Here is an 11,677-nt window from a genome sequence, read left to right on the forward strand (position 1 = left end):
TAGGCTACAGTGTAGACAGGAAAAAAACAATTACTGAGTTTCCTATAAACAAACACCATACTAAGCACTCTGGGGTCATTGTGATCTCACTTAACTTGCACAAAAAACACAAAAACGATATTACCGATTCTAGTCTATAGAAACTGCGAGAGAAATGGAGGCCACCGAGCTCAGGCGTGTGACCAAGTCACGCAGCAAGCAGGCAAAGGGGCCGAGTCCTTCACATCAGCGCTGCGTGAGTCCCAGCCCCGCGTTTCTTTCTCTACCACCAAAGTCTGCGACACTCGTAAATTAGGCCTGGCTCATAAACCTCAGAAAGCGCAGCGGGGCTGAGGCGCAACACTCCATCTACTTCCACGGTTGGATCCCGGGACAAGCGCAGCGCGCGACCGGCCCCCCGAGCGTGCGGCGCCCCTGCCCTCCGGCTTCGCTTTGTTGGATTCGCACACCTGGATAAGCCCGGACAGGACACCGAAGAGCCAGTGTTTGCTGTACACAGTGCTCCCGATACAGTCTCCCCCCGCCACCTCCGTGTCCTCGTCGTCCCGACTCGGGGGCGGCGGTGACGGGTTGCGGTCCATGACTGCGCGCGCTCCGATCACTCCACGCCCGAGCCGAGCCGGAAGCCGTGGGGGAAGCGAGAGGACTTCTCGTGCCAGAGGGCCCCGCGCGCTGCTGCTCCCGCCACAGCGCCCCCTGCTGCCCGGAGTCCCGCCGACATGCGTGTGCGCCCAGGTAGAATTTCCTCCCACCCTTAGGCTAACCTATCCTGCCCTAACCTATTTTACCATACCCCACCCCCAAAGCTAGGCGTGATTGTTATTTGTTAACCTCCCTGCCTGGATCATAAATGTGATTTCTTTAGCAGCCCTTGTCCTGATTTAAGAAGGTCTAGAACAGGTCAGTGTCTCTTGTACAGATGGGAATCTTAAAATCATGATACATAATCCCATTGCTTTCTGACCGCAAGAATATTCAAAATGTTCTACCTGTGTACACCTCCACCTCTCCTTTGAGACAGGGTCTCACTAAATTACCCAGGCTGGCCTGGGACTTGTGATTCTAATGCTTCAGAATCTTGTAGGGATTTGTTGGTCTTCAGGTAGTCCCTGGGAGAAAACAAAGAGAAGATTCAGAAAACAAAAACAAAAGATAATTGTTGAGGTCAGGTGGAAGACCAAGCTTAATAAGGCCAAGGCCCGCAGAACAACAGTAAGGGTGTTTATTTATACCTTTGCAAAGTTACAAGACACAATGTTGCCTAGCAACTAATAGCCCACAATGTCCCAGCAGGATGTTTTTCTCAAAACTGAGGTAACTTTACTGCTTTAAGCAATGAGACTTCCTCCTGCCCTCCCACATATGACCAATTTCCAGCTTTAGAGGCTCCCAACTGTCTCCAGCCTAATGAGATGATAAGTGCGCACTACCATGCACGCTTCTTGCCATAATTTCAGATATCTGTCGCTTCTAACTTCTCCCAGGTGTGATTGAAATCCTAAGAAAAATAGAAGTCACACCTGAGAGAAGATCACACATACAAAGTGCCACTACTACTACTACTTTATGAGTAAATAAATCGCCTTTTGTCTGAATGGAGCACTCTTTCTAATTTTATCTTCCCCCAAATGACCACATCACAGGAATCCTGCAGTGGATTAACCGTTTGCTCCTCTGGTGGCTACAGCTAATTTAGCCATCAAAGCTCTGCTCCTTGCAGGAACTGAGTGTGAAATAGCTGCAAATAGCAGCCTCCTGGGCACTGCACACATTGTGTTGTCCTTGGGGATGCTAAGAAACCTTAGAAACAGCCATTTCTGAAGGATGCTCATGTCTCTGACATTGTGCTGATCCAAATCTAGATTCCAGACAGGCATGGACAGGTATGGAGCATACTTTTGGAAAACTCCAGAGGGCAGTGGCCAGTGTTCACGCTGATCTCATCATCATGGTCATTTGCCATGAGCTGCAAAACAAGGAGCATGGAATTAAGAGGCCCTAAACAGGGACAAGCTCCAGTTCCCTGACCACCAGAAGATCAATCACATCAGAAAGAATGGGGATTTTACTAAATTCACTGCAGATGAACTTGAAGACAAAATGGCTGAGAGGGGCCGAGGACATAGCTCAGTAGAATAAGTGCTTCCTTGGCAAGTGCAAGGGCCTGAGTTCAATCTCCAGTTCCGCAAAAAAAAAAAAAAAAAAAAAAGCTGAGAAACAGGTCATCCAGGATAGCTATTGGATCAAATACATCACCAGTAGCTGTTTCCTGGACAAATGGCAGGCCCTGTTCTCAGGAGGCCTTCCACTGTGTTGCATCTCCTTAATTAATGCCCACCAATAAACCCTACTTCCTGTCCCCCATTCCCCCAAACAAAAATCCACAAGTAGAAAATTACCTCTGGTCAAATAAAAGGCAATAAGATAATAGACCTGGCAGCATCTTCAAAAAATTAGCAAAGAAATAACAGAATTAAAACAAACTTGTGAAGAAATGGACTTAGTAGACCTTTACAGAATGTTCCATCCAACATTATCAGAATATACATTCTTTAAAAAAGGAAATACACATTCTTCTCAGTTGCACACAGAATGTTCTCCAAAATAGACTGTATGCTAACACATAGAAGGAATGACAATGAGAAGAAAGATTTGTACTAAAAGTGTTTGGACAGGATATAATGTCTACATCTTGTACTATGAATAACCACTATGAAGACAACAATATGCAATGTATTAATTATTATTAAAATTGTCCTATTAATTGGTTTTGAAACTGTCTCATTGCTATTTGTTTCTCAATAAAATTAATTTAAAAAAAGAAGGAATGAAAGGGAAAAATCATGACAAACCTTATAGAAATTCAGATCATTAATACTACTTCCAAAATCTTTACTCTCACAGGATAGAAAATACAGAAAATACAGATTCCTAGATACAGATGAATTACCAAAGCTGGATCAGAAAGACATAAAAATTCTGAAGAATATCAGTGGATGAAATTTAAAATGTAACCAAACACCTACAAATAAACAAAAGCCTAGGTCCTGATGGATTCACAGTTGAATTCTATGAGAAATTTAGAGAAGGTTTAATGCCAATTCTTCTCAAACTCTTCAATGAAATTGAAAGGGAAGCAATTCTCCCAAACTCTTTCCAGGAGGCAAGTATTGCTCTGACACCAAAACCACAGAAAGATACAACCAAAAAAGAGAACTATAGGCTAATCTTCCTAATGAACATAACTACAAAAATTCTCAATAAAATTCTATCAAACAGAATGCAGAAAATCATCAGAAAGATTATACATCACAATCAAGTGGGATTCATTGCCAGAATGTAGGGATGGTTCGATATACGCAAATCCATAAATGTAATACAACACAACAGAGCTAAAGACAAAAATCACATGATCATCTCAATAGATGCAGAAAAAGATTTTGACAAAGTCCAATACTCATTCATGATAAAAACCTTACAGAAAATTGGAATAGACAGTCTTTCTTTTCCTGATAAAAGCCATATATGACAAACCAATGACCAACATCATACTAAATGGACAAAAAAATGAAAGCCTTCACTTTAAAATCAGGAACAACACAAGGATGTCCACTGTCACCATAACTATTCAATATAACTCTGGAAACATTAGCCAAAGCAATTAGACAAGAAAATGAAATGAATAATGATTGGAAAAAATAATAACTTTCTGTAGGGTTTTTAATCATGAATGAGTATTGGACTTTGTCAATACTTTCTGAAAAGTTTCTGCACATCAACACAAATCACCGACAGAGTAAAAAGAAACCCTACAAATTGGTAAAAAATTATAGACAACTGTCTCTCAGGCTGAGGACTTCTATCTAAAACATATAAAGAATTAAAAAATATCAGGTCTCCAAAATTCAAAGACCTAATCAAAAAATGGCATCTGAGATGAATATATACTTCACAAATAAAATACAAATGGCAAATAAATATTTGAAAAATTGTTCAACATCACTGGTCATTCAAGAGATGCAAATTAAAAGAACACTGATGAAACTGGGTGTGGTGATACATGCCTGTAATCCCAGCACTGGGGAGGCTGAGACAGGAGGATCACTAGGAACTGCATAACAAGAACCTGTATCAAATCAATAAACAAATAAAGATTCTCTCTCACCCAAGAAAGGATGGTTATCATCAGGAAGTCAACCAATAACAATGCTGGAGGGACTGCAGGAAAAAAGGAACCCTTCTCCATTGTTGGTGAGAAGGTACAACCACTGTGAAAATCAGTGTAGAGACTTCTCAAAAAGCTAGGCTTGGAAGTCCCATTCAACCCAGATCTTCCCCTCCTAGACTTCTTTCCAAATGAACTGAAAACATCATACCACAGTGATATATGTGTACACATGTTTATAGCAGCACAATTTGTCATATCTAAATCTTGGAAACAACCCAAATGCCCACCAACTGAGGAATGGATAAAAAGATGTGGTATTTTGAGTATTACTCAGCTATAAAAATAGATAAATTCAAGGTTTTTATAGATAAATGAATGCAACTAGAGACCATACTCGTAAGTGAAATAAACCAAGGGGCCAGTCAGATAGGTCAGCAGATTAAAGCACCTGCTTAGGCAGACTCAGGGGCTGGAGGCTCGATCCCTGTGCCTGCTGTGCTGGCCCTGCCATCAGGGTATGCTGAGATGGGATGATTGAGCCTGGGTATGGTGCTGGTCACCTGTAATCCTACCACTTGAGAGGCTGTAAACAGAAGGATCACTATGAGTCTAATCTACATGGTGAGACCCTGTAGACTCTGTACTAAATACATAAGAAAGAAAGAAAGAAAGAAAGAAAGAAAGAAAGAAAGAAAGAAAGAAAGAAAACCTGCATGTGCAAACATTGTGCTGTCTTGCTAATTTGAAAACATTAGAGGGTAAATAAACACTAAAAGACACAGTAGATGCTTTGAAAGAGAAAGAATCGGTTCTAAGGGAAAGAAAAACTGGGTTGAGGAAAAGGACAGGAGAGGGTGGAAGGCAAGGGTGAGACATATTGATATATGTATGCAGGATGGCTTGGATAATTGCACTGCTGATTTCTGGTGGTCTACAAAGGAGAGCAGTTGATGCTTAAAATATTTTGTCCTTTTTAATTTCTTATAACATTTTTTGTTTATCAGTTTTGCATGTTTATATCTATTAATCTGAACTACTAATGTGAAGACATTGTACAATATATCAACCAATGTTGTTTTATTTGGTAAAGATCTGTATCATTTTTAATGTTTTTTTCTTACTATTTTGTATTCTCTAGATAATAATAATTTTTAAAATTCCCACCAAGCTCTGTAAACAATTGTCACACAGAAGGTGTCAATAGTTGACTGTAGAGAGTCTTTCCTGGTCCTTGTCATGGTCTGGGAAGTTCATGTTTTTAATCCCATAGAAAAGTTACTGGAATCCTGACAAGTAAATTCTAATCTACCAGTACCAGTGCAACCCATGGCGAGAATAAAGACACTAACATATGTTTGTAGTTATGGGGAGCCAAGGGGGTCCTAAGTCCAGCTAGGGTGATGGAACAAAGGCTTCAACCCAGGGCTGAACCCTGGTTTTATCAATTTGTGAAGGGAGTGGCTGGAGGATGGGTGACTGGGAGAATGGCAGGAAGTTCACGAGTGCTGTGAGCTGGGCTAGGAAGGAGTCTTGAAATCACTTCTACAATATGTGGAGAGAAGGATTTGGGAAAAGAGTACTCTGCATAACACAGCTGAGGTAGTGTCTAATGTTTTGGGGTCAGAGCTTCACCACTGGTATGTAATCTTTTATACACTGGGAAGTGATAGCCTTTTTATTTATTTATTTATTGTACCAGGGATCAAACTCAGGCCCTTGCACTTGCCAGGCAGGTACTTATGCCACTGAGCTACATCCCTGGCCCCATAGCCTCTTATCTCGAAGCTCAATCACAGCTGACAGCATGGAGCAGGATGGCTGTCCATCCAAAGCATCTCAAACATGCTTTTTGGGAGTTATGTGGTGGGCCAACGCTGACCTGTCACCTCCCTTCAAAGGCTACGCATCAGCACCTGTGCTAGAACAATTTGCATTGCTTAAAGACAATTGAAGGGATTGGGAAAACTCCTAGCCAGCTCTGTACATATCAATATAAGGGAATAGGGCCTGGGTTAGTCAAGAGGGAGGTAATTGCTCTTCTTTCAAGGAAGAGCAGTTGGTCCAGTTGGTCCTCCAAGTTGATAACACAGGAGAATATGATGAAATCAGAATCTTTTGGTGGAGAGATGGAGCTGATACCCAGATCCCTTTAAGGAAGGAGATGTTGCCCAGCTACAGGGAATGTGTCAGCACACTGGGCCTAGCTATCAGCTCCTTCAGTGCTGCCCATACCTACAAAGTAGCTCCCTTTATCCGAGGACAGCCCTCACCTGGTATCAGCAATGGGTTAGGTGAGACTAGAGTGTGTGAGGTTCAGCCTAATTTGGGAAGCTCCACCTAGGCTTCCTGCCAGATGCCAGGGCCTTGTGAAGCATGCATAGTGCTTCTACTTCTCTTTTCACTCCTGTTTCTATGATTTTCTATACAGGTGGTTTATTGAGTCTTAAATATCCCAAACACTACAAAGCATCTATGTTCAGAGAGCACAACTAGTATAGTTGGTCCATCTCATGTCACACTTTAAGGGTGACCACTAATGTATTTGAATCATGCAGGCAACTGTGGTTCTTTTTTTTTTTTTTTTTTTGTTCATTTTTGAGAGTAGGTTGTTGCAGCAAAATTCATTAAGATGAATCCTCGCAAGAGACCAAGAATGCGAACAAATGAGGCTTTTATTGCCGGCAGGATGACAATCTGATGCACAATGAATGGATCTCAGCCACCAGAGAACTTTGTAATGGATTTTTATAACTTTATAAGTAACCATTGCAACCACCTCATTTTGAAATCTTACCAAAAAATATCACAAGGTTTACATTTCCTAAGGATTTGTTGGTATGGTTAAATTCTAGCTTACCTACAATTTCTTTAACTGTTTATTCTTTAGGTTAGCAAGTTGTTCTTCTTTGCAGCTTTTATGGTTAACTAAGAGGGAAGAGGGTGAGGAGTGAATTCACCCAAAGCTTATCTGATTTCTAAAATGGAGGCTTTTTGGACCTATCAATGTAAATGAGCTCAAAATTATAGTTAGACCACAAGAAAACACTGAGTCCACAAACATGGATTTATAGTTCAGAATTATCCTGAAAGTTTTAGCATGCAGTCGGTGGCAGAGCAATGTTTGTTTAGGTCCTGGCTCTGTGAAAATACAGTTGTTCACTTAAAACTTTGCAGAGCAAAGCAAAGCATGCTTCTGAATTGCAAACATGGGAGTAAGATAGATTTAAATGCCTCCATTAAAGTGCCTCTAAATGTGGATTTAGCTCAATGGCTAAGCAACTGCCTGGCTAACCTGAGGTCCAGAATTTAATTCCAAATATCTACTCACCCTAAAAAAGAAAAGAAAGTCCTCCTGTGTAGAAAATTACAACACTAAGAAAAGTTTGATAATTGAGAAAGTGATAAATGCTGAGTGTGCACTATACAGACAGCACTATTCTAGATACTAAGTTTATGACAGTGAAGTACAAAAAAAATTCCAGCCTTTGATGTACTTGTATTATGATAGGAGATGGCAACCAAGCAAATAAGTAAAATATATAGTATGGATGGTGGATTAGTACCTGACAACCCCTAAGGAAGCTTGTTTCCTGATCCCTGTGCCGTTGGGCTGGTTCATCCCCTCACCCTCAGGATATCTTGGCCACATGACTCTTCTGGGAAGAGGGACATTGGCAAATGAGATACAAGCAGATGCCTGGTAGGTGCTTGTGCTTGCTGAGGCCTCTGGAGGCATCAGCATGTGAGCACCTAGTGCTGTCTGCTCAACAAGGACAGCCCACATGGAGGTAGAGATCCAGCAATCTCAGCTGAGCCTGATGGTACTAGCTCCAGCACCTGCCAACCATCCAGCAGGATCCATCTGGCATAAATGAGCTGGCAACACCAGCCTAAAACCTCCCACCTATCCCCTAAAAGCATCAAAAGTAACACCTTTATATTTAGGGACTAAGTTTTGCAATGTCTGTTACTCCTGCAATAGATAATTAACTCAATATGTAAGGAAGTAATAAATATTGAAGATAAAAGTAAAGCAGAAAAAGAGGGCACACTATCATCTATCAGTACTTAAAATGCAGTGTGGTCTTGGTGCAAGGATTCATATGTGGATGAAAGGAATCGATCCCTACATGCATGTTCCCTTGCCTATGAAGAGGCTTGATATATGATAGAAGTGAAATTGAAAAAATACTCACAGGGGTGCTGGGGAGATGGCTCAGTGGAATAAGTGCTTCCCTGGCAAGCGCAAGGGCCTGAGTTCAATCCCTGGTTCAAAAAAAAAAAAAAAAAAAAAAAAAAAAAAAAAAGAAAAAATATTCATAGGATAAATTATTGAATGATTACTATTTGGAAATAATAGCCAGAAAAAAATGAAAATAAGGCTCTAATGAAAGTCAGTTTTGCATGGATTGAAGAATTAAATAAAACTAAAACTAACATTTAAAGCTAGGATTTTAAATTTTTATTTAGTTTAAACTATCACTTATGTTGCTCATAAGAGACTCTTATCATCTCTGTTTTTTCTGGAAAGTATAAGATGGGCATATATTGGTCAATGTTGGGTCCATGTATGGACATGCAATTTTATTTCCAATTTCTATTGTATAGCTAGTGTCTGGTATCTGTTTCTTAAAAAGGAAAATAAAAACAATAATGTTTATTTATTTTTATTTTACTTATTTAATTATTTATTTTTTGCAGAATTGGGGATTGAACTTAAGCCCTTGCGCTTGCCAGAGCAAGCACTTATTCTACTGGTCTATCTCCCCAGTCCCTACAACAATAATATTTATTGATCATCCACATGGCCCAGGCTTCTAGTAAGAATATCACATACAATTCACATATTATAACAACAAATTGGATTTCACATTTATTAAATATTTTTAGGTGTTCCATGTCAAGCACTAAGGCCATCAAGTGAAGCAATTAATTCAGTAAATGTCCAGGTCCTTAAAGAGTCACAGCTGGATTTTCTTGATAGCAGAGTGAAAAGGAAGCTCAGTACTTGCTGGGCAGACCTGGAGGTCGGAAGTGGTTGGGGTCTTTGCCACTCCTGCCCCATCTATTGGCAAACTGGTCCGCTGCTGTGTCTTCTGCTCCACGGCCCAGGAAACCCTGAATACCCTCCCTGGCATCACTGCAATCAAGACAGGCAGAGCAGAGATTAAGCACTACACTGATAAGCAATAGCCCCACCTTCTTGGCTGCCCTCTCCCAGAATGGTCCTGAGTGGAGCCCAGCAAGGCCAAAGCCAGTAGGGCTAGGCACTGACGCATCTTGGCACCCATGCCCAACCCATCCTTACATTGTGTGGACAGCACCAAAGGAGCAGGACTGGGAATCAGGAACTCCCAGCAGGTGATCAGACCCAGCACTAAGCACTGAGAAGGAGCTGGGGCAAAGTAGGAGGGGCACAGTGTGCACAGGTGATGGCTCCACATGGAAGAGGAAGCACCTCCAGGCTGTCCACTCTGTTCACCCAGGCCAGGCTCCCCAGGAACCTGCCTCACCTGATCACTTTAGCAGCCCAGGCACCTCCAGGTCCCCTTTGGGCAGCATCGTAGTTCCCCCGTGCATGGAAATATTTGTCTGAATTCTTGAAATTGGCTTCTCTCATGTCAGAGTAGGCTCGCCACATGTCTCTAGTCCCTGGGGGGGAAAAGGGGGTTGGAGATGATCCCGCCATGCCCAACAGAGGGATAAAGATGTTTTCTCCAGTCCAAAGACTTCAGCCTTTGACAGAGCCCACAGAAATAAATGAATATCCTTTTACTTTTCATATTCTGGTACATGCTGAGGGAATCACGACGAGTACAGGTTTTATTCCACTTGATTCCATCTTCCTTTTGTGGCTATTTTGTCTTTGGCTATGTGAGATGTGTATAAAGAAGAGGAGAAATGGCCCCTAAGGGGTGCTTCAGTCTACAAGGTCCCTCTGTGTCACTTCACTTTAATGGCCTACTTGCCTGGATGCAGAGACTCCTGGAAGGAAGTGAATCATGGGGGTCATGCTCATCAATGGACTCCTAACGGCATATGCCGTTAGGAGGCGGGGCCTAGATGAGGTCACGGGGTCACTGGGATGCTCACCTTTGAAGGTACATTTCTCACTCATCCTCTCCCCTGTGCTCCTATTCCAGGCCCCATGAGGTTAGCAGTTTTGCTCCACCAGTCCCTCAGCGATGACGGTCTGCCTTGGAGCCAGCCAGCCATGGACTGACACTGTGGGCCACAATCAACCTCTGCCCTTCAAGCTGGATATGTGAGAGACTGCTGTCTCCATAGCTCTCTAGAAAGATTCAGGGAACATTCTGACCAAGGTGGAGAGCACCACAGTCTGAAGGAGGCTCTGGTCCTAATGAGCTCAATAGGCAGACTCATCCTCATTGGTAGAGGAAAAAACCAACCCTACTCTGAGTGCATCACAAAGTCCAAGGCATATTTTTTAGCATAGACAATGTCAGAATTCCATCAGCAGAATGAATCCAACCCAGCAAAGACCAATATTGCATACTGTCTCTCATATGTGGAAACAAATAAACAAAAGGCCTCAATGTAGAAGAGAGAATATTAGGAAAGCAGTAGGGGACAAGGGAGAGGATGGGGGCTGGGGGTAGAGAGGGTTGAAGAGAGGTAGGTAGGATCCAAATGCCATGTGTATATTTATGGAAACATCACTGTAGAGCCATTACTTTGCATAGTACCATACATAAATAATTATAGTTCACAAATTAATTCATTGAGAACATGATAGAGATGACATATCTAAAAGAGATTTGAATGAAATGGATAATCAGAGACAGAAAAAGGGCTAGGTTCAGAGACTGGGTTCGATCCCCGGTATGCTGTGCCAGCCCCACCTCCAGGCACGCTGAGAAAGCGGTTCAGATTGGATGTGGTGGCTCAAGCCTGTAATCCCAGAGCCTGGGGGCTGAAAACAGGAGGATCACTCCGAGTCTGATCTGTGTAGTTAGACCCTGTAGACCTGTACTAAATACATTAAAAAAAAAAAAAAGAAAGAAAAGAAAAAGAAAAAAGGCAATTACCTCCCTAGGTCCAAAACTTCACTGTCTTCATAGGTAAAATGGAATGGCATTAAGACTCAGTGGTTTTGCAGAAGAATTGAGAAAATATCTGTATAATATCTACAATAATATACATAGTCAAGTAATCACTTGACTATGTTCTTTAAAAGGGAGAGGGGAAAAAAGAAAAGAAAGTGAACTATGCTAGTGTTAAATGAATTTTTTAAAAATTAACTGGATAAGAAAAAAGAAAAAAAGAGAAAATCTGATATATAATTCCAATCATGGTTTATATAATTTGTCTGTAAGGTTGTTGCTCCCAAACTTTATTATGCATAAAAAAAATTTTTTTAACTTTAATTTTTTGATGGAACTGGGGATTGAACTCAGGATCTTGTGCTTGCCAGACAAGCACTATATTCTCCTGAGCTATCTCCCCAGCAATTTTTTTAAACATTTATTTATTTATTTTGTGTGTGTG

General features: G+C 41.5%; 2 protein-coding genes and 1 non-coding gene across 4 annotated transcripts in view; 1 reads left to right on the forward strand and 2 right to left on the reverse strand.

Annotated features, from left to right (window-relative positions):
- Positions 1-630, reverse strand: part of Saal1 (serum amyloid A like 1) — a 30,556-nt gene extending 29,926 nt beyond the window's left edge. The window contains exon 1 of the mRNA XM_004634921.2: positions 450-630. Coding sequence (XP_004634978.1) covers positions 450-581 — 132 coding nt within the window. The 5' untranslated portion in view covers positions 582-630. The remainder of the gene's footprint in view (positions 1-449) is intronic.
- Positions 631-1,681: 1,051 nt separating this feature from the next.
- On the forward strand, positions 1,682-1,813 carry LOC111817717. Its single transcript, XR_002821852.1, has one exon. It is a non-coding gene; the product is annotated as a small nucleolar RNA SNORA70 (small nucleolar RNA).
- A 7,200-nt stretch (positions 1,814-9,013) lies between these two features.
- Positions 9,014-11,677, reverse strand: part of LOC101592695 (serum amyloid A-3 protein) — a 4,925-nt gene continuing 2,261 nt past the window's right edge. For both annotated transcript variants that reach the window (XM_023719344.1, XM_023719345.1), the window contains exons 3-4: positions 9,682-9,820; positions 9,014-9,308 (exon numbers count right to left, since the gene is read on the reverse strand). In XM_023719344.1, coding sequence (XP_023575112.1) covers positions 9,170-9,308; positions 9,682-9,820 — 278 coding nt within the window. In that variant the 3' untranslated portion in view covers positions 9,014-9,169. The remainder of the gene's footprint in view (positions 9,309-9,681; positions 9,821-11,677) is intronic.

This window comes from Octodon degus, unplaced genomic scaffold, assembly GCF_000260255.1.
Source record: "Octodon degus isolate 3935 unplaced genomic scaffold, OctDeg1.0 scaffold00067, whole genome shotgun sequence".
In the NCBI taxonomy this organism is placed as follows: domain Eukaryota; kingdom Metazoa; phylum Chordata; class Mammalia; order Rodentia; family Octodontidae; genus Octodon; species Octodon degus.